Source organism: Oncorhynchus gorbuscha, linkage group LG16 (genome assembly GCF_021184085.1).
Source record: "Oncorhynchus gorbuscha isolate QuinsamMale2020 ecotype Even-year linkage group LG16, OgorEven_v1.0, whole genome shotgun sequence".
Taxonomy (NCBI): Eukaryota; Metazoa; Chordata; class Actinopteri; order Salmoniformes; family Salmonidae; genus Oncorhynchus; species Oncorhynchus gorbuscha.
In genome coordinates, this window is record NC_060188.1 from 58,471,386 (window position 1) to 58,490,826 (window position 19,441).

Below are 19,441 nucleotides of genomic sequence, written 5' to 3' on the forward strand. Positions count from 1 at the left end.
TTCTTGTCATGTGAAGTGTTTAATGTCTGCCATCCCTCCCGTTTCTTCTGTCCCTACTTCTCAGGAGGAACCTGGCGATTTGACAGGAGTGCCGGAGGAATATCATGATCTGCGCACGGTCTTCAGTCGGTCCCGAGCCAACTCCCTTCCTCCTCACCGGTCGTATGATTGTAGTATTGATCTCCTTCCGGGGACCACTCCTCCTCGGGGTAGACTATACTCTCTGTCGGCTCCCGAACGTAAGGCTCTCGAGGATTATTTGTCTGTGTCTCTTGACGCCGGTACCATAGTGCCTTCTTCCTCTCCGGCCGGGGCGGGGTTCTTTTTGTTAAGAAGAAGGACGGTACTCTGCGCCCCTGCGTGGATTATCGAGGGCTGAATGACATAACGGTTAAGAATCGTTATCCGCTTCCCCTTATGTCATCAGCCTTCGAGATTCTGCAGGGAGCCAGGTGCTTTACTAAGTTGGACCTTCGTAACGCTTACCATCTCGTGCGCATCAGAGAGGGGGACGAGTGGAAAACGGCGTTTAACACTCCGTTAGGGTATTTTGAGTACCGGGTTCTGCCGTTTGGTCTCGCCAATGCGCCAGCTGTTTTTCAGGCATTAGTTAATGATGTTCTGAGAGACATGCTGAACATCTTTGTTTTTGTCTATCTTGACGATATCCTGATTTTTTCTCCGTCACTCGAGATTCATGTTCAGCACGTTCGACGTGTTCTACAGCGCCTTTTAGAGAATTGTCTCTACGTAAAGGCTGAGAAGTGCTCTTTTCATGTCTCCTCCGTTACTTTTCTCGGTTCCGTTATTTCCGCTGAAGGCATTCAGATGGATTCCGCTAAGGTCCAAGCTGTCAGTGATTGGCCCGTTCCAAGGTCACGTGTCGAGTTGCAGCGCTTTTTAGGTTTCGCTAATTTCTATCGGCGTTTCATTCGTAATTTCGGTCAAGTTGCTGCCCTCTCACAGCTCTTACTTCTGTCAAGACGTGTTTTAAGTGGTCCGGTTCCGCCCAGGGAGCTTTTGATCTTCTAAAAGAACGTTTTACGTCCGCTCCTATCCTCGTTACTCCTGACGTCACTAGACAATTCATTGTCGAGGTTGACGCTTCAGAGGTAGGCGTGGGAGCCATTCTATCCCAGCGCTTCCAGTCTGACGATAAGGTTCATCCTTGCGCTTATTTTTCTCATCGCCTGTCGCCATCTGAGCGCAACTATGATGTGGGTAACCGTGAACTGCTCGCCATCCGCTTAGCCCTAGGCGAATGGCGACAGTGGTTGGAGGGGGCGACCGTTCCTTTTGTCGTTTGGACAGACCATAAGAACCTTGAGTACATCCGTTCTGCCAAACGACTTAATGCCCGTCAAGCTCGTTGGGCGTTGTTTTTCGCTCGTTTCGAGTTTGTGATTTCTTACCGTCCGGGTAGCAAGAACACCAAGCCTGATGCCTTATCCCGTCTGTTTAGTTCTTCTGTGGCTTCTACTGATCCCGAGGGATTCTTCCTTATGGGCGTGTTGTCGGGTTAACAGTCTGGGGAATTGAAAGACAGGTTAAGCAAGCACTCACGCACACTGCGTCGCCGCGCGCTTGTCCTAGTAACCTCCTTTTCGTTCCTGTTTCCACTCGTCTGGCTGTTCTTCAGTGGGCTCACTCTGCCAAGTTAGCTGGTCATCCCGGTGTTCGAGGCACTCTTGCGTCTATTCGCCAGCGCTTTTGGTGGCCGACTCAGGAGCGTGACACGCGCCGTTTCGTGGCTGCTTGTTCGGACTGCGCGCAGACTAAGTCGGGTAACTCTCCTCCTGCCGGTCGTCTCAGACCGCTCCCCATTCCTTCTCGACCATGGTCTCACATCGCCCTAGACTTCATTACCGGTCTGCCTTTGTCTGCGGGGAAGACTGTGATTCTTACGGTTGTCGATAGGTTCTCTAAGGCGGCACATTTCATTCCCCTCGCTAAACTTCCTTCCGCTAAGGAGACGGCACAAATCATTATCGAGAATGTATTCAGAATTCATGGCCTCCCGTTAGACGCCGTTTCAGACAGAGGCCCGCAATTCACGTCACAGTTTTGGAGGGAGTTCTGTCGTTTGATTGGTGCGTCCGTCAGTCTCTCTTCCGGGTTTCATCCCCAGTCTAACGGTCAAGCAGAGAGGGCCAATCAGACGATTGGTCGCATACTACGCAGCCTTTCTTTCAGAAACCCTGCGTCTTGGGCAGAACAGCTCCCCTGGGCAGAATACGCTCACAATTCGCTTCCTTCGTCTGCTACCGGGTTATCTCCGTTTCAGAGTAGTCTGGGTTACCAGCCTCCTCTGTTCTCATCCCAGCTTGCCGAGTCCAGCGTTCCCTCCGCTCAAGCGTTTGTCCAACGTTGTGAGCGCACCTGGAGGAGGGTGAGGTCTGCACTTTGCCGTTACAGGGCACAGACTGTGAGAGCCGCCAATAAACGCAGGATTAAGAGTCCAAGGTATTGTTGCGGCCAGAGAGTGTGGCTTTCCACTCGCAACCTTCCTCTTACGACAGCTTCTCGTAAGTTGACTCCGCGGTTCATTGGTCCGTTCCGTGTCTCCCAGGTCGTCAATCCTGTCGCTGTGCGACTGCTTCTTCCGCGACATCTTCGTCGCTGTCATGTTTGTCATTTATTATCATGTCTTGTCCCTGTACTCCCCATTCTATTCGTTTCCCTCTGCTGGTCTTATTAGGTTCTTTCCCTCTTTCTATCCCTCTCTCTCCCCCTCCCTCTCTCACTCTCTCGCTCTCTCTTCTCTCTATCGTTCCGTTCCTGCTCCCAGCTGTTCCTATTCCCCTAATCATCATTTAGTCTTCCCACACCTGTTCCCGATCCTTTCCCCTGATTAGAGTCCCTATTTCTTCCTTTGTGTTCCGTTCCTGTCCCGTCGGTTCCTTGTTTAGAATTCACCGTGCTGTGATTGTGTATCGCCCTGTCCTGTCGTGTTTTTGCCTTCATCAGATGCTGCGTGTGAGCAGGTGTCTCTGTCAGCTACGGCCTGCGCCTACCCGGCGACCTGCAGTCTGTGGCCGCTTCTCCTGTTATTCCCCTCTACAGACTAGAGGATTTCTGTTATTCCCTGTTTGGACATTTCCTGTTAAGGATTCAGGATTTGTCGTTTTCTGTTTGGACTTGAATAAACTCTGTTTCTGTTAAGTCGCTTTTGGGTCCTCTTTCACCTGCATGACAGAAGGAACCGACCGAGGAATGGACCCAGCGACTTCAGACGCTCGTTACACTGCCGTCAAGATCCAAGGAGCCATGCTCGGCAGACACGAGCAGGAATTGTCTGCTGCTCGCCATGCCGTGGAGAACCTGGCCGCTCAGGTTTCCGACCTCTCTGGACAGTTCCAGAGTCTACGTCTCGTGCCACCTGTTACTTCCTGGCCTGCCGAGCCTCCAGAACCTAGGGTTAATAACCCACCTTGCTACTCCGGGCAGCCCACTGAGTGCCGCTCCTTTCTCACGCAGTGTGAGATTGTGTTCTCTCTCCAACCCAACACATACTCTAGAGAGAGAGCTCGGGTTGCTTACGTCATTTCACTCCTTACTGGCCGGGCTCGAGAATGGGGCACAGCTATCTGGGAGGCAAGGGCTGATTGCTCTAACAAGTTCCAGAACTTTAAAGAGGAGATGATTCGGGTTTTTGACCGTTCAGTTTTTGGTAGGGAGGCTTCTAGGGCCCTGGCTTCCTTATGCCAAGGTGAACGGTCCATAACGGATTATTCTATTGAGTTTCGCACTCTTGCTGCCTCTAGTGAGTGGAACGAGCCGGCGCTGCTCGCTCGTTTTCTGGAGGGACTCCACGCAGTGGTTAAGGATGAGATTCTCTCCCGGGAGGTTCCTTCAGATGTGGACTCTTTGATTGCTCTCGCCATCCGCATAGAACGACGGGTAGATCTTCGTCACCGGGCTCGTGGAAGAGAGCTCGCATCAACGGTGTTTCCCTGCTCCGCATCGCAACCATCTCCCTCCTCTGGCTTTGAGACTGAGCCCATGCAGCTGGGAGGGATTCGCATCTCGACTAAGGAGAGGGAACGGAGGATCACCAACCGCCTGTGTCTCTATTGCGGAGTTGCTGGACATTTTGTTAATTCATGTCCAGTAAGAGGCCAGAGCCCATCAGTAAGCGGAGGGCTACTGGTGAGCGCTACTACTCAGGTCTCTTCATCTGGATCTTGTACTACTATGTCGGTCCATCTACGCTGGACCGGTTCGGGTGCTACATGCAGTGCCTTGATTGACTCTGGGGCTGAGGGTTGTTTCATGGACGAAGCATGGGTTCGGAAACATAACATTCCTTTCAGACCGTTAGACAAGCCTACGCCCATGTTTGCCTTAGATGGTAGTCATCTTCCCAGTATCAAATTTGAGACACTACCTTTAACTCTCACAGTATCTGGTAACCACAGTGAGACTATTTCTTTTTTGATTTTCCGTTCACCGTTTACACCTGTTGTTTTGGGTCATCCCTGGCTAGTATGTCATAATCCTTCTATTAATTGGTCTAGTAATTCTATCCTATCCTGGAACGTTTCTTGTCATGTGAAGTGTTTAATGTCTGCCATCCCTCCCGTTTCTTCTGTCCCTACTTCTCAGGAGGAACCTGGCGATTTGACAGGAGTGCCGGAGGAATATCATGATCTGCGCACGGTCTTCAGTCGGTCCCGAGCCAACTCCCTTCCTCCTCACCGGTCGTATGATTGTAGTATTGATCTCCTTCCGGGGACCACTCCTCCTCGAGGTAGACTATACTCTCTGTCGGCTCCCGAACGTAAGGCTCTCGAGGATTATTTGTCTGTGTCTCTTGACGCCGGTACCATAGTGCCTTCTTCTTCTCCGGCCGGGGCGGGGTTCTTTTTTGTTAAGAAGAAGGACGGTACTCTGCGCCCCTGCGTGGATTATCGAGGGCTGAATGACATAACGGTTAAGAATCGTTATCCGCTTCCCCTTATGTCATCAGCCTTCGAGATTCTGCAGGGAGCCAGGTGCTTTACTAAGTTGGACCTTCGTAACGCTTACCATCTCGTGCGCATCAGAGAGGGGGACGAGTGGAAAACGGCGTTTAACACTCCGTTAGGGCATTTTGAGTACCGGGTTCTGCCGTTCGGTCTCGCCAATGCGCCAGCTGTTTTTCAGGCATTAGTTAATGATGTTCTGAGAGACATGCTGAACATCTTTGTTTTTGTCTATCTTGACGATATCCTGATTTTTTCTCCGTCACTCGAGATTCATGTTCAGCACGTTCGACGTGTTCTACAGCGCCTTTTAGAGAATTGTCTCTACGTAAAGGCTGAGAAGTGCTCTTTTCATGTCTCCTCCGTTACTTTTCTCGGTTCCGTTATTTCCGCTGAAGGCATTCAGATGGATTCCGCTAAGGTCCAAGCTGTCAGTGATTGGCCCGTTCCAAGGTCACGTGTCGAGTTGCAGCGCTTTTTAGGTTTCGCTAATTTCTATCGGCGTTTCATTCGTAATTTCGGTCAAGTTGCTGCCCTCTCACAGCTCTTACTTCTGTCAAGACGTGTTTTAAGTGGTCCGGTTCCGCCCAGGGAGCTTTTGATCTTCTAAAAGAACGTTTACGTCCGCTCCTATCCTCGTTACTCCTGACGTCACTAGAGAATTCATTGTCGAGGTTGACGCTTCAGAGGTAGGCGTGGGAGCCATTCTATCCCAGCGCTTCCAGTCTGACGATAAGGTTCATCCTTGCGCTTATTTTTCTCATCGCCTGTCGCCATCTGAGCGCAACTATGATGTGGGTAACCGTGAACTGCTCGCCATCCGCTTAGCCCTAGGCGAATGGCGACAGTGGTTGGAGGGGGCGACCGTTCCTTTTGTCGTTTGGACAGACCATAAGAACCTTGAGTACATCCGTTCTGCCAAACGACTTAATGCCCGTCAAGCTCGTTGGGCGTTGTTTTTCGCTCGTTTCGAGTTTGTGATTTCTTACCGTCCGGGTAGCAAGAACACCAAGCCTGATGCCTTATCCCGTCTGTTTAGTTCTTCTGTGGCTTCTACTGATCCCGAGGGGATTCTTCCTTATGGGCGTGTTGTCGGGTTAACAGTCTGGGGAATTGAAAGACAGGTTAAGCAAGCACTCGCCGCGCGCTTGTCCTAGTAACCTCCTTTTCGTTCCTGTTTCCACTCGTCTGGCTGTTCTTCAGTGGGCTCACTCTGCCAAGTTAGCTGGTCATCCCGGTGTTCGAGGCACTCTTGCGTCTATTCGCCAGCGCTTTTGGTGGCCGACTCAGGAGCGTGACACGCGCCGTTTCGTGGCTGCTTGTTCGGACTGCGCGCAGACTAAGTCGGGTAACTCTCCTCCTGCCGGTCGTCTCAGACCGCTCCCCATTCCTTCTCGACCATGGTCTCACATCGCCTTAGACTTCATTACCGGTCTGCCTTTGTCTGCGGGGAAGACTGTGAGAGCCGCCAATAAACGCAGGATTAAGAGTCCAAGGTATTGTTGCGGCCAGAGAGTGTGGCTTTCCACTCGCAACCTTCCTCTTACGACAGCTTCTCGTAAGTTGACTCCGCGGTTCATTGGTCCGTTCCGTGTCTCCCAGGTCGTCAATCCTGTCGCTGTGCGACTGCTTCTTCCGCGACATCTTCGTCGCGTCCATCCTGTCTTCCATGTCTCCTGTGTTAAGCCCTTTCTTCGCACCCCCGTTCGTCTTCCCTCCCCCCTCCCGTCCTTGTCGAGAGCGCACCTATTTACAAGGTACATAAGATCATGGACATGCGTTCTCGGGACGGGGTCACCAATACTTAGTGGATTGGGAGGGTTACGGTCCTGAGGAGAGGAGTTGGGTTCCGTCTCGGGACGTGCTGGACCGTTCACTCATCGATGATTTCCTCCGTTGCCGCCAGGATTCCTCCTCGAGTGCGCCAGGAGGCGCTCGGTGAGTGGGGGGTACTGTCATGTTTGTCATTTATTATCATGTCTTGTCCCTGTACTCCCCATTCTATTCGTTTCCCTCTGCTGGTCTTATTAGGTTCTTTCCCTCTTTCTATCCCTCTCTCTCCCCTCCCTCTCTCACTCTCTCTCGCTCTCTCTTCTCTCTATCGTTCCGTTCCTGCTCCCAGCTGTTCCTATTCCCTAATCATCATTTAGTCTTCCCACACCTGTTCCCGATCCTTTCCCCTGATTAGAGTCCCTATTTCTTCCTTTGTGTTCCGTTCCTGTCCCGTCGGTTCCTTGTTTAGAATTCACCGTGCTGTGATTGTGTATCGCCCTGTCCTGTCGTGTTTTTGCCTTCATCAGATGCTGCGTGTGAGCAGGTGTCTCTGTCAGCTACGGCCTGCGCCTACCCGAAGCGACCTGCAGTCTGTGGCCGCTTCTCCTGTTATTCCCCTCTACAGACTAGAGGATTTCTGTTATTCCCTGTTTGGACATTTCCTGTTAAGGATTCAGGATTTGTCGTTTTCTGTTTGGACTTGAATAAACTCTGTTTCTGTTAAGTCGCTTTTGGGTCCTCTTTCACCTGCATGACAGTCGCGTCCATCCTGTCTTCCATGTCTCCTGTGTCAAGCCCTTTCTTCGCACTCCCGTTCGTCTTCCCTCCCCCCCTCCCGTCCTTGTCGAGAGCGCACCTATTTACAAGGTACATAAGATCATGGACATGCGTTCTCGGGGACGGGGTCACCAATACTTAGTGGATTGGGAGGGTTACGGTCCTGAGGAGAGGAGTTGGGTTCCGTCTCGGGACGTGCTGGACCGTTCACTCATTGATGATTTCCTCCGTTGCCGCCAGGATTCCTCCTCGAGTGCGCCAGGAGGCGCTCGGTGAGTGGGGGGGTACTGTCATGTTTTGTCATTGATTATCATGCCTTGTCCCTGTTCTTCTCCTTCTATTCGTTTCCCTCTGCTGGTCTTATTAGGTTCTTTCCCTCTTTCTATCCCTCTCTCCCCTCCCTCTCTCACTCTCCCGCTCTCTCTTCTCTCTATCGTTCCGTTCCTGCTCCCAGCTGTTCCTATTCCCCTAATCAATCATTTAGTCTTCCCACACCTGTTCCCGATCCTTTTCCCTGATTAGAGTCCCTATTTCTCTCCTTGTTATTCGTTTCTGCCCTGTCGGTTCCTTGTCTAGAATTCACCGTGCTGTGTTTGTGTATCGCCCTGTCGTGTCGTGTTTTCCTCAGATGCTGCGTGGTGAGCAGGTGTCTGAGTCTGTTTGGTTCAAGTGCCTTCCCGAGGCAACCTGCTGTTCACCTGCTGTTCAAGATCGAGTCTCCAGTTTGTCCTCGTCATTTCGAGTGAAAGTTGTGTTTTTTTGATTGTATTTACTTTACTGGATTAAAGACTCTGTTTTCGCCAAGTCGCTTTTGGGTCCTCTTTCACCAGCATGACACAGCAACTGCTCCACCCACAACCGCAAGGCTCTCCAGAGGGTAGCGAAGTCTGCACAACGCAACACCGGGGGAAAACTACCTGCCCTCCAGGACAACTACACCATCCGATATCACAGGAAGGCCAAAAAGATCATCAAGGACAACAACCACCCAAGCCACTGCCTGTTCACCCCGCTATCATCCAGAAGGCGGGGTCAGTACAGTCAAAGCTGGGACCGAGAGACTGAAAAGCAGCTTCTATCTCAAGGCCATCAGACTGTTAAACAGCCATCACTAACATTGAGTGGCTGCTGCCAACACACTGACTCAATCTCTAGCCACTTTAATAATACAAAATTTGATGTAATAAATGTATCACTAGTCACTTGAAACAATGACACTTTTTATAATGTTTACATACCCTACATTACTCATCTCATATGTATATACTGTACTCTATACCACCTACTGCATCATTCCTTTACACTTGTGTGTATAAGGTAGTTGTTGTGAAATTGTTATATTACTTGTTAGACATTACTGCACGGTCGGAACTAGAAGCACAAGCATTTTGCTACACTCACATTAACATCTGCTAACCATGTGTATGTGACCAATAACATTTGATTTGACAGAGCTCTTGAGTTCCTCTGTGGAGATGTGAGAACCTTCCAGAAGGACAACCATCTCTGCAGCACTCCAACAATCAGGCATTTATGGTAGAGTGGCCAGACGGAAGCCACTCTTCAGTAAAAGGCACGTGACATGACAGAGTGCTTGGAGTTTGCCAAAACTCTGAAGTTGAAGCATGGTGGTGGCAGCATCATGCTGACGTGATGTTTTTCAGCGACAGGGACTGGGAGACTAGTCACGATTGAGGCAAAGATGAACAGAGCAAAGTACATAGATCCTTGATGAAAACCTGTACCAGAGCACTCAGGACCTCAGACTGGGGCGAAGGTTCACCTTCCAACAGGACAATTACCCTAAGCACACAGCCAAGACTCTACGGGAGTGGCTTCGGGACAAGTCTCTGAATGTTCTTGAGTGGCCCAGCCAAAGCCCAGACTTGAACCCAATCAAACATCTCTGGAGAGACCTGAAAATAACTGTGCAGCAACGCCTCCTATGCAACCTGACAGAGCTTGAGAGAATCTGCAGAGAGGAATGGGAGAAACTCCCCATATACATGTGTGTCAAGCTTGTAGCGTCATATCCAAGAAGACTCGAGGCTGTAATCACTGCCAAAGGTGCTTCAACAAAGTACTGAGTAAAGGGTCTGAATACTAATGTAAATGTGATAGTTCAGTATTTTAAAAAAACACAATGTAAATGTACATTACCATATTATACATATCAATCAATCAAATATATTTATAAAGCCCTTTTTACAGCAGCAGATGTCATAAAGTTACATAAAATATATATATATTTTATTCACAAAAGTAGTGCACTTGGCCTTTACTAGTCCTGTATTAGCAGATGACAGATGTCTTCAGTGAGCACATTTTCCAACAGCAAATCGCAGCCCCACCTCCAAACTACTTCCCACGGCTATGCACTCACTACTGTAAATTGCTCTGGATAAGAGCGTCTACTAAAAGGGAAAAGCAATGAATAGACCATTTCAGTTTCCACATAGAAATACGTTGCATTTCAAGAAACTCTAAAACATACAGTACCGGTCAAAAGTTTGGACACCCCTACTCATTCAAGGTTTTTTTTAAATGTTTTATTATTTTCTACATTGTAGAATATTAGTGAAGACATCAAAACTATTAAATGTCACATATGGAATCATGCAGTAAGCAAAAAAGTGTTAAACAAATCAAAATATATTTAGGTTCTTCAAAGTAGCCACCCTTTGCCTTGATAATAGCTTTGTGCTGTACAGTATATCAAGCAGGGGCACAACCTTCCCTGAGGACAGGGGGGACATATTTAACATTGGAATGTGATACAAAACATGTGTGCTTTAGGACCCTGCGGACGCCTCCGAGCAGTCGAGTAGGCTTTTTGGAGTGTTTGCCCACTGGATTTTGGACTGTGCAGACACCACAGAGCGGTCTGACAGGCTGTGTGAAGGCAAAGCATAGTTGAGCATAGTTCAGTGTGTAACTTTTGCGCTCTTTCACTGAGTTGTAGAAGGTAGCAGAACAGAAACTGGCTACTCTTTAGATGACTAATGTAGCTGGCAAGGTAACTGTTGTTTAACTTAACTTAAACTAGTGTTTATTCGCAGTGCTGCGCTAGTATTGTAACTGACATGTAACGTTAGCTAATGTTTCATCCCCTCTTGACTGAGGTGAACGAATATGCTACGCTAGTGAGTAGCAACCACAACCACAGCCACAGCAACCACAACTCTAGCCTCTATTTATCAGTCAGACAGCGATATGAGGTGGCTATTATTACTATCTAACAGCAGTTGTTTGTATGGAAATGTTTTGTAGCCTTTGTTTTGTCCCGTTTCAGAAGTTAATGAACTTGGCAAGCGTTCACCAGTCGATGTACCGTTAGAGAGAGAGAGCTGGTCAAAAGTTGGCTTACATTAGCTATTATTTTTGCCTCACTCAAACTTGACCTGAATCAAACAATGAAACAATCGGCCAAACGATTGAAGATTGATCTTTTTTTCATTGCAATGTGAGTTTTATTAGTCAGTATGGCAATGTCATTTTATTGATCTGTTAATTTGCCGAGCTAATTCCCTACTTTTCACACTGACACAGTAATAAACAGCTCTAACATTACAGGCTTCACTGTCATGGTGCACAGTAGAGGTCTGTGTGGGACCGATTTCTTTATCCTGCTCCTGCTGGCTTTCTGTCTGACTCCCACCCGCTGCAAGAACTTGTCCCAAGTGCAATTTTGCAGTATATTCAGTGAATGATTCAAAGTTCCATCTTGAATTGATGCTTAAACCTATAGTAGCTACATGACAGCTGCTTAAGTTTAAAGCTACTGTCTGGGATCTGGGAATAACTGGTCATTTCAATTATTGCAACACAATATTGATTATTGAATTATCATGGATCTAGTTCAGTCTTATCAATCACTTAAATATATTTAATAATCGCTTACCTAGCTTGATGTCTGTGGGCATTTTTGCTTACTTTTGTTTTTCTAAATAGAGATGGCTAGAAGGGCCATGTGTCATAAAGAATTGTGTAGAAATGTGCTTTAGATGCCCCCAAAAATGGGAGGACCAGGGACTGTAGTGACACCCCTTGCACTGAGATGCAGTGCCTTAGACTGCTGCACCACCCGGGAGCCCTAAAAGAAATCATAGATTGACTATCAATAATATAATAATACCTTTAGCAAAAAAAAGTGTATTTTCAATTTACAATCATGTAGGATCTATGAGAATAGAAAGGTACAGAACTTTTGTGGAACATCACAGCACAGTTTAAAAATATATGGCACATAGAAATAAAAACTGGATGGTATTCAGAGGTAGATGGGAGGAGTTGAGTGGAGATGTAGGATGGGAATAAAAACAAACAAAAGATAACTATTGTAAAATATACTGTGTCCGTAAAATGTATATAGTATGTATAAGCTGGAAGTAGAAACCTAAGTGTTGTTGTCCATTAGTTTACTCTAATTAGGTGAGGGATGCTAGGGTTAGAGGAAAATAATAAAGAAAAAAATATATTGGAAATTATGCATTAATGGCAATGCTGGTAAAAGCTTGAATACATTTCGTTTTTTTTAAATCACAAAAGTAGTGCACTAGGCCTTTACTAGTCAATCAATCACATGTATTTATAAAGCCCTTCTTACATCAGCAGATGTCACAAAGTGCTATACAGAAACCCAGCCAAAAACCCCAAACAGCAAGCAATGCAGATGTAGAAGCATGGTGGCTAGGAAAAACTGCCTAGAAGGGCAGGAACCTGGGAAGAAACCTAGAGAGGAACCAGGCTCTGAGGGGTGGCCAGTCCTCTTCTGGCTGTGGCGGATGGAGATCATAACAGTACATGGCCATGATGTTCAAACGTTCAAAGATGACCAGCAGGGTAGGCCTCCGTCTTGTGACCTTAGCATACGTGTAGGTATGTACGGCAGGACCAGATCGGAGAGATAGGTAGAAGCAAGCCCATGTAATGCTTTGTAGGTTAGCAGTCCTTTATTACTAGTCCTTTCAGCACAGGCATCACCCCCAGCTGTCATTTATGTTGATTTAAAATGTTAAGGGGTTAGCTATTATCTGACAAAGTTTGGTAAACATTTTTTTTTAATGTTCATTTTCATAAAATGACCCATTTACACACTACACAGCAATGATGACAGCATATAGGAGATATGAGAGAAATTGAGTATTATGAACGTCTCTTTCTATTTTGATTATTGTAAAAAGGGAGAAAAAAAACTATAAATATATAGTTAAAAAATTGAGTTTTGATTAGCTTGGTGCACTCAATTGCATATTTTTTTGTCTAAATAGATTATATTTATGACACAAGTCATTGCCTCCAAAGAAATTTAGCCTATAACGTGAATTTAACATTGTATTTTAAACATAGGACTCGACTCCAGCTATTTTAAATGAAGCAACAAAATTAGACCTCTAAATAGCTATCAAACCCCCAGCCTGAATATCATAAACATATTGATCATGAATGACAGTAAGAAATTGATGTTGTGTCAATAAACCACTAAGTGCAACATTTTCCTCTCATAAACACTTACTACAATTCTGTGGCTGGTTTTTTCAAATCATAGTCAGTGTAGCTCTTGAGCCTAATGGGGCTAATGGCTGTGGGTCTCTGTGGCTCATCCTCATAAGCACGGTTTACATAGGGGGAAGGCTCCTTCAAGTTGTGAGTGTCATACATGCGCACTGATCCTGAAACTTGGATTTCCTTTTTCTCCTTCCGACAGCAACTGCAGAGGACATAGAGGGTTGGAAAAATCAATGAATGTCAGGTAGCCTATTAGATACATGCTAAGTAGCCAACTATGGAAATGGAAATGAACATTGTGTCTATGAAGTTTAACTGGGAAAGGCAGTCGGTAATATGACTCACAGGACATAGCTCAGCATGATGAGCAATAGCAGCAGCAGCAAGGCCAGGAAGGAACACAGGATAGATGTAATGACAATCATGGACGCAGACCTTCCAGCAAAGCCATTCCCAATGCTTTCAAGGTCTTTCACTGGAGGAATAGACAACGGTGTTATTTTAACGTTTAGCAGAGGTACATGAAGATTTCTGATTGACTGAATACTGTAGATTCAGAAAATATATGGGAAGTCCTTACAAGGGTAAAGAGTGATGTTGTTGGACCACAAACTCTCTGCAACAACTGTTTTGTTCTCTGGGTTGATAAGAACATACCTAAATCTGAAATAGTGGAAGAACATAATTTAGGTTGGTTGCATTGAATTCACACAATGGTACTTCAACTTAGATCCAAAGTCAATGCACTGTGGTGAAGGAGGGGTTCTGACCTGGCAGTGGAGCCAACAGGCAATATTCCATTACAGTTCGTAGTGGAACAGCTACCGTCAGAGCCAACCCTGAAGTAGTCTGTTCCAGCGACGATGGGGCAGGGGTAGTCTTTCTGAAGCCCCAACTTGGTCAGGAAGTATTTCTTTGAGGTGTTGGAAGAGAAGGCGGTTGGATAAGGAGAGAGGGTGTCAATGAAGGACCTGTTCTTGTCGGCATCATAATTGCTGACTCCTGTTGAAATGTAACAAGGTTGTAGAATAAGAAAGAACAAAAATTGCAATACTGTGCTTTCTTTGTCTTTGTTCTGTATGTGAAGTACAACATACTGTATCTACTTTGGTGCACCAAAACGTTCTGAAACGCATGTCTTTTTCTTTATAAATCAAAGACGGAAGAATGTTCAATTGCTCTTCCTGTATGCCATTTGGTTTTATGTTTCCTATCAAATGCAGAGGATTCCAGTACCTGTATCTATGGCCGCTACGAGCCATAATTCACAGGTAGTAGTAGAATTGCAGGGCAAATTGGCCAGACTGTCGAAGTAACAACTTGGGGACGTCAGTATCACTGAATTAGTGGTCAGTTTCGCAGCCAGACTGGAAGGGTTTATTGCAGGAGTGTTGTTGACTGGTACTGTGAAAGGACAAAGAAAAAAACATTTAGACTATTCCCAAAAACTATTGATAATTTGATCATTACAATGAAAGAGAACGTTTTCTAGTCTAAACCGTTTCCTCTCTTTGTTTTTACAGATTCTTCTTCTACATGAAATGTTTCAACACACATTTTTGGTGTGTTGAGTGAAACTGCTAGACGGTTATATAAAAACCCTGTAAAAAACTGTTATGGACTTTCTATCTAACTTTGCATCAATATATTTAATTGAAATGACACATCTGTCATCTTGCCCAATTTCTCAATACTGGCCAAACCAGTGAGGGAGGTCAGGTCAGGTCACACTACTCATGTTCAGTCATGCCAATTGGATCTGAAAACTACACCTAGTAATTACGTCTCCTCCCAATATTGTAGGTGTTCCATTCAGCATACCTTGTGTTTTTTTCCACGCGTATTTAAGTGACTAATTTCTGCAATGTTGTTCAGCAGAAACTCAGCACATCTGACTAATACTGGTGGAGCCAGCTTGATAGTTACACACATTAAATCTGAAGAAAGGTTGCTCTCTTATAGTACACATTTTGTTTTATGGAACCCACCTGTTTTTCAGTAAAAACTCTGACACGTATGCTTTCCCTGTAGCCAACTGAATACACAACAGGAACTCCAAATGACATTAAACTTTGCAAAACAGTTACATGCAGCCTACATTCAATGCCAAAAAAAACACATTTCAAATCCCCACTTTCTTTAATTGCTGTGATTTGTTTTCGATTATGATCCATTTAAAAAACATATGAGCTACCATACCAGGCCTCAGGAATGGCTAATTCTGGAGATCCCTTTGATCTCAACTGAGTTGGATAAATCGGATTTGTTTGGGTTTTTTACACCTTACTTCTGGATTATCTCCAAAGCTCTCTAAAATTGGAAGGGTTAGTTCCTCTAGGGCTGATTGAGGACCTTTTTATTGATTTGATTTGTTTGTTTAATAATGATTGCTTTAATAATGATTTGCTTTTCTTGTATTGATGTTTATAGTGTATATTAATGTATATGTTTGATACAGGGCTCATCTGTAAAAGAGACCTTAGTCTCAGCATGACTCCCAGTCAAAATAATGGTTAAATAAATACTAACTTGCATAACTGAAACTGAGGTAAATACCTTTAAGATCATATGTGAAAGATAATCCTGGATATTAATAACTTTAACAATCCACAAAAAACCTATTCAGACACTCGACATATTGTGAATATTACAACTGAAAAAATCCACTTACTTTGACAGAACCCAGTCCAGACAGACAGGCACAACACTACATAAAATAGTAATGCCATTTCTTTGAACAATTTGGTATGCTGTATGTTGTTCACTGCGCCTGGGAATGTGACTGAACCTAGCTGATGTGAACCGTTCCTAAATAGATTCCCTACCCATCCCTTTTTAAAAGAGAATGAATCAAACACAGGTTGGTCTGTATGGGTGTGTGTGGTTATTCCTGATTGAAACCATTTGTGGTGTTTGCTACAGGTGTTTTGCACGCCTAGACATGCATACTCTTTTGTTCAATTCTGTTTTATTTGCTTAATACACCAAAACCGCATGGCATAGCCCATGTTGACTATTATTTAATTCAGGTGAATATTCATTTGACATATTCTTGGCAGGTATTACCAGTTACTCAATTGTTAATTCATTTCTCCAGAGATGTGGTTTATTACATTGTAAACGGACAGGTGTAAGAAACAATCATTATGTCAAAGCTTGAGAATCTGTAAATATACCTGCAGAACTATTCAAAGTTATTAGTCTTCAGTTTTATTACAAACATATGTTCACACCTTCAAAGGGTATCCTATGTAAGTCAAATAACACTTGTAGGAATTTAAACATATTAAACAGTTTAGGGTGTTTTTCAAAATGAGACAAACCTGATTTGATCAGCTATGTAAAACTGTAGTGATCACGTTTTATATAAAAGAAAATACATGTTATGCCTTCATTGTAAAGCAAAGTGTATTTTCCTTAATGGACATTGCTGTAGTAGTTACTAAGGTGGTGTGTGCTGTAATTTGTGATCCCAGGGCTACGTGCAGGAGAAGTTGACATCTATCTGGTCTTTGGAAGACTGAAGTCAAAAACAGACACACCTCAAGATGAGACATTAGTTGGTAAAGAATATGTAATGGGCTGTATAACCTGGTATAACTTAGAAATTCACAAGTCATTTTTGTTGCCTTGGCATTCATTGAAATTAACCCCACTAACTACCCATTGTTAGGTTATGTCCCTGTGTGCCTCACCAGTCCAGCACAGCTCCCATCAGATCCTCAAAAAAGTTATACAGCTGCACCATTGAGAGCATCTTGACTGGCTGCATCACCGCTTGGTACGGAAACTGCAAGGCACCCGAACACAAGACGCAATAGAGGGTGGCGAGTACAGGCCAGTACATCACTGGGGCCAAGCTCCCTGCCATCCAGGACCTCTATACCCAGTGGTGACAGAGGAAGGCCCCCAAAACATTGCCAAAGACTACAGCCACCCAAACACGGCAAGCAGTACCAGTGTACCAAGTCGGGCACCAAGAGGACCATGAACAGCTTCTACCCCCAAGCAATAAGACTGCTAAACCAGGCTGCTAAACCAGGCTGCTAAATAGCTACTCGGACTACCTGCATTTACTTAACTAACTCTCTTTCACCGACTCACACTGGTCTCTACCCACATACACTACATAAGCCCACACACGCATACTGACGCCACACACTCACCATATACGCTTCTGCTACAGCTCAGTCTATTATCTATCCTGTTGCCTACTCATTTAACCCCTACCTATATGTACATAGCTACCTCAATTACCTCGTAACCTTGAACATCAACTTGGTGCTGGTACTCCCTGTATATAGCCATGGTATCCTTACTAGTTGTTATTCGTTATTCACTGTGTATTTATTTCTCGTGTCACTATTTTTATTTTCTTTAACTCTGCATTGTTGGAAAATGACCTGTTAGTAAGCATTTCACTTGTTAGTCTAAAAATGTGTCAACATTTGACTACAAACAAAATGCGTTGAGACTGTAAACAAGACATTCAGACAGCTTCATAAATATAGCCAGCTGTTGTTTACATTGTCAACTGCACTGCTGCATCTCCAGGTCTACAACTTTAGAGCAACAACCCACTTCGGAGGTAGTCTAGACTTTTCACAAACTTGGTAGATGTGGAAATAAGATTAAGCTTGCTTTTTAAAAATCTTAGAATAGGAACAATCTAAATAGAATGTTATGTTGAAAACTTAGTTCAGTAGAGAAGTTGACACCTATTCATTTACCATTCAAACGTTTGGACACCTACTCATTCGAGTTTTCTTTATATATTTTTATACAATTTTCTACATTGTAGAATAATAGTGAAGACATAAAAACTATTAAATAACATATGGAATCATGTAGTAACCAAAAAAGTGTTAAAAAATATATATTTGATATTCCTCAAAGTAGTCACCCTTTGGCTTGACATGTTTGCACACTTGGCATTTTGTCAACCAGCTTCATGATGTAGTCACTCAGAATGCATTTCAATTAACAGGTGTGCATTGTTTATTTGTGGAATTTCTTTCCTTCTTAATGCATTTGAGCCAATCAGTTATGTTGTGACAAGGTAGAGGTGGTTTACAGAAGATAGCCCTACTTGGTAAAAGACCAAGTCCATATTATGGCAAGAACAGCTCAAATAAGCAAAGAGAAATGACAGTCCATCATTACTTTAAGACATGAAAGTCAGTCAATCTGGAACACTTCAAGGACTTTCAAATGCAGTCGCAAAAACCATCAAGCGCTATGATGAAACTGGCTCTCATGAGGACCACCACAGGAAAGGAAGACCCAGAGTTACCTCTGCTGAGGAGGATAAGTTCATTAGAGTTAACTGCACCTCCAATTGTAGCCCAAATAACTGCTTCAGAGTTCAAGTAACAACTTTATTTTATTGAAAATCTTTACTTGACTAGGCAAGCCAGTTAATTACAAATTCTTTACTTACAATGACTGCATGAATCAGGCCTTCGTGGTTGAATTGCTGCAAAGAAACCACTACTAAATGACACCAATAAGAAGAGACTTTCTTAGGCCAAGTAACATGAACAATGGACATTAGACTGGTGAAAATATGTCATTTGGTCTGATGAGTCCAAATTTGAGATTTTTGGTTCCAGATGCCGTGTCTTTGTGAGATGCAGAGTAGGTGAATGGATGATCTCCGCATGTGTGGTTCCCACCATGAAGCATGGAGGTGTGATGTGCTTTGCTGGAGACACTGTTGGTGATTTTATTTAGAATTCAAGGCACACTTAACCAGCATTGCCACACCATCCCATCTGGTTTGCACTTACTGGGACTATGATTTATTTTTCAGCAGAACAATGACCCAACACACCTCCAGGCTGTATAAGGGCTATTTGACCAAGGAGAGTGATGGAGTGCTGCATCAGATGACCTGGCCTCCACAATCACCAGACCTCAACCCAATTGAGATGGTTTGGGATGAGTTGGACCACAGAGTGAAGGAAAAGCAGCCAACAAGTGCTCAGCATGTGGGAACTCCTTCAAGACTGTTGGAAAAGCATTCCAGACAATACTTTGAAGAATCTCATTTTGATTTAACACTTTTTGGATACTAAATGATTCCATGTGTAATTTCATAGTTTGACAATGTAGAAAATAGTTAAACCCTTGAATTAGTAGGTCACCAAAATGCTTTGTTCATTGGATGAACAAGACACATGCAATAAAGATGACAACATACCCTGCAAAGATTGCTTCCTGGTAAAGTAATTGCAGACCCATGTATTACCCAGGTTATTACTGCAAGCACTTCTTTATAAAAATCTTAATACAAGCATTTGCTTTCCTCTTAGAACAAATACTCAAATTTCCATTATCCTTCCCCAAATTCATTTCACGAGTGGAGAGTGACCCTTATATGAGTTGTCCTGATCAGCACTGTGAAAATTGCTTGACAA

At 44.6% G+C, this 19,441-nt stretch overlaps 1 protein-coding gene across 1 annotated transcript; it reads right to left on the reverse strand.

Annotated features, from left to right (window-relative positions):
* Window positions 1-11,635: 11,635 nt before the first annotated feature.
* LOC123999400 (uroplakin-3b-like protein 1) lies at window positions 11,636-15,851 on the reverse strand. Its single transcript, XM_046305170.1, has 6 exons — window positions 15,694-15,851; window positions 14,259-14,426; window positions 13,793-14,024; window positions 13,603-13,685; window positions 13,368-13,497; window positions 11,636-13,224 (listed from the first exon to the last, which is right to left on the reverse strand). Exons 1-6 carry the CDS (start codon window positions 15,749-15,751, stop codon window positions 13,029-13,031), a joined length of 867 nt encoding a protein of 288 aa, XP_046161126.1. The 5' UTR covers window positions 15,752-15,851; the 3' UTR covers window positions 11,636-13,028.
* Between the last annotated feature and the right edge of the window lie 3,590 nt (window positions 15,852-19,441).

Coding starts and splice junctions, on each gene's coding strand:
- LOC123999400 (XM_046305170.1), bottom strand. CDS start 15,751: ATGGCATTACTATTTTATGTAGTGTTGTGCCTGTCTGTCTGGACTGGG. Junction 13,686..13,792: donor CCTGTTGGCTCCACTGCCAG/GTCAGAACCCCT, acceptor CCACTATTTCAG/ATTTAGGTATGTTCTTATCA. Junction 13,225..13,367: donor ATCATGCTGAGCTATGTCCT/GTGAGTCATATT, acceptor TGTCCTCTGCAG/TTGCTGTCGGAAGGAGAAAA.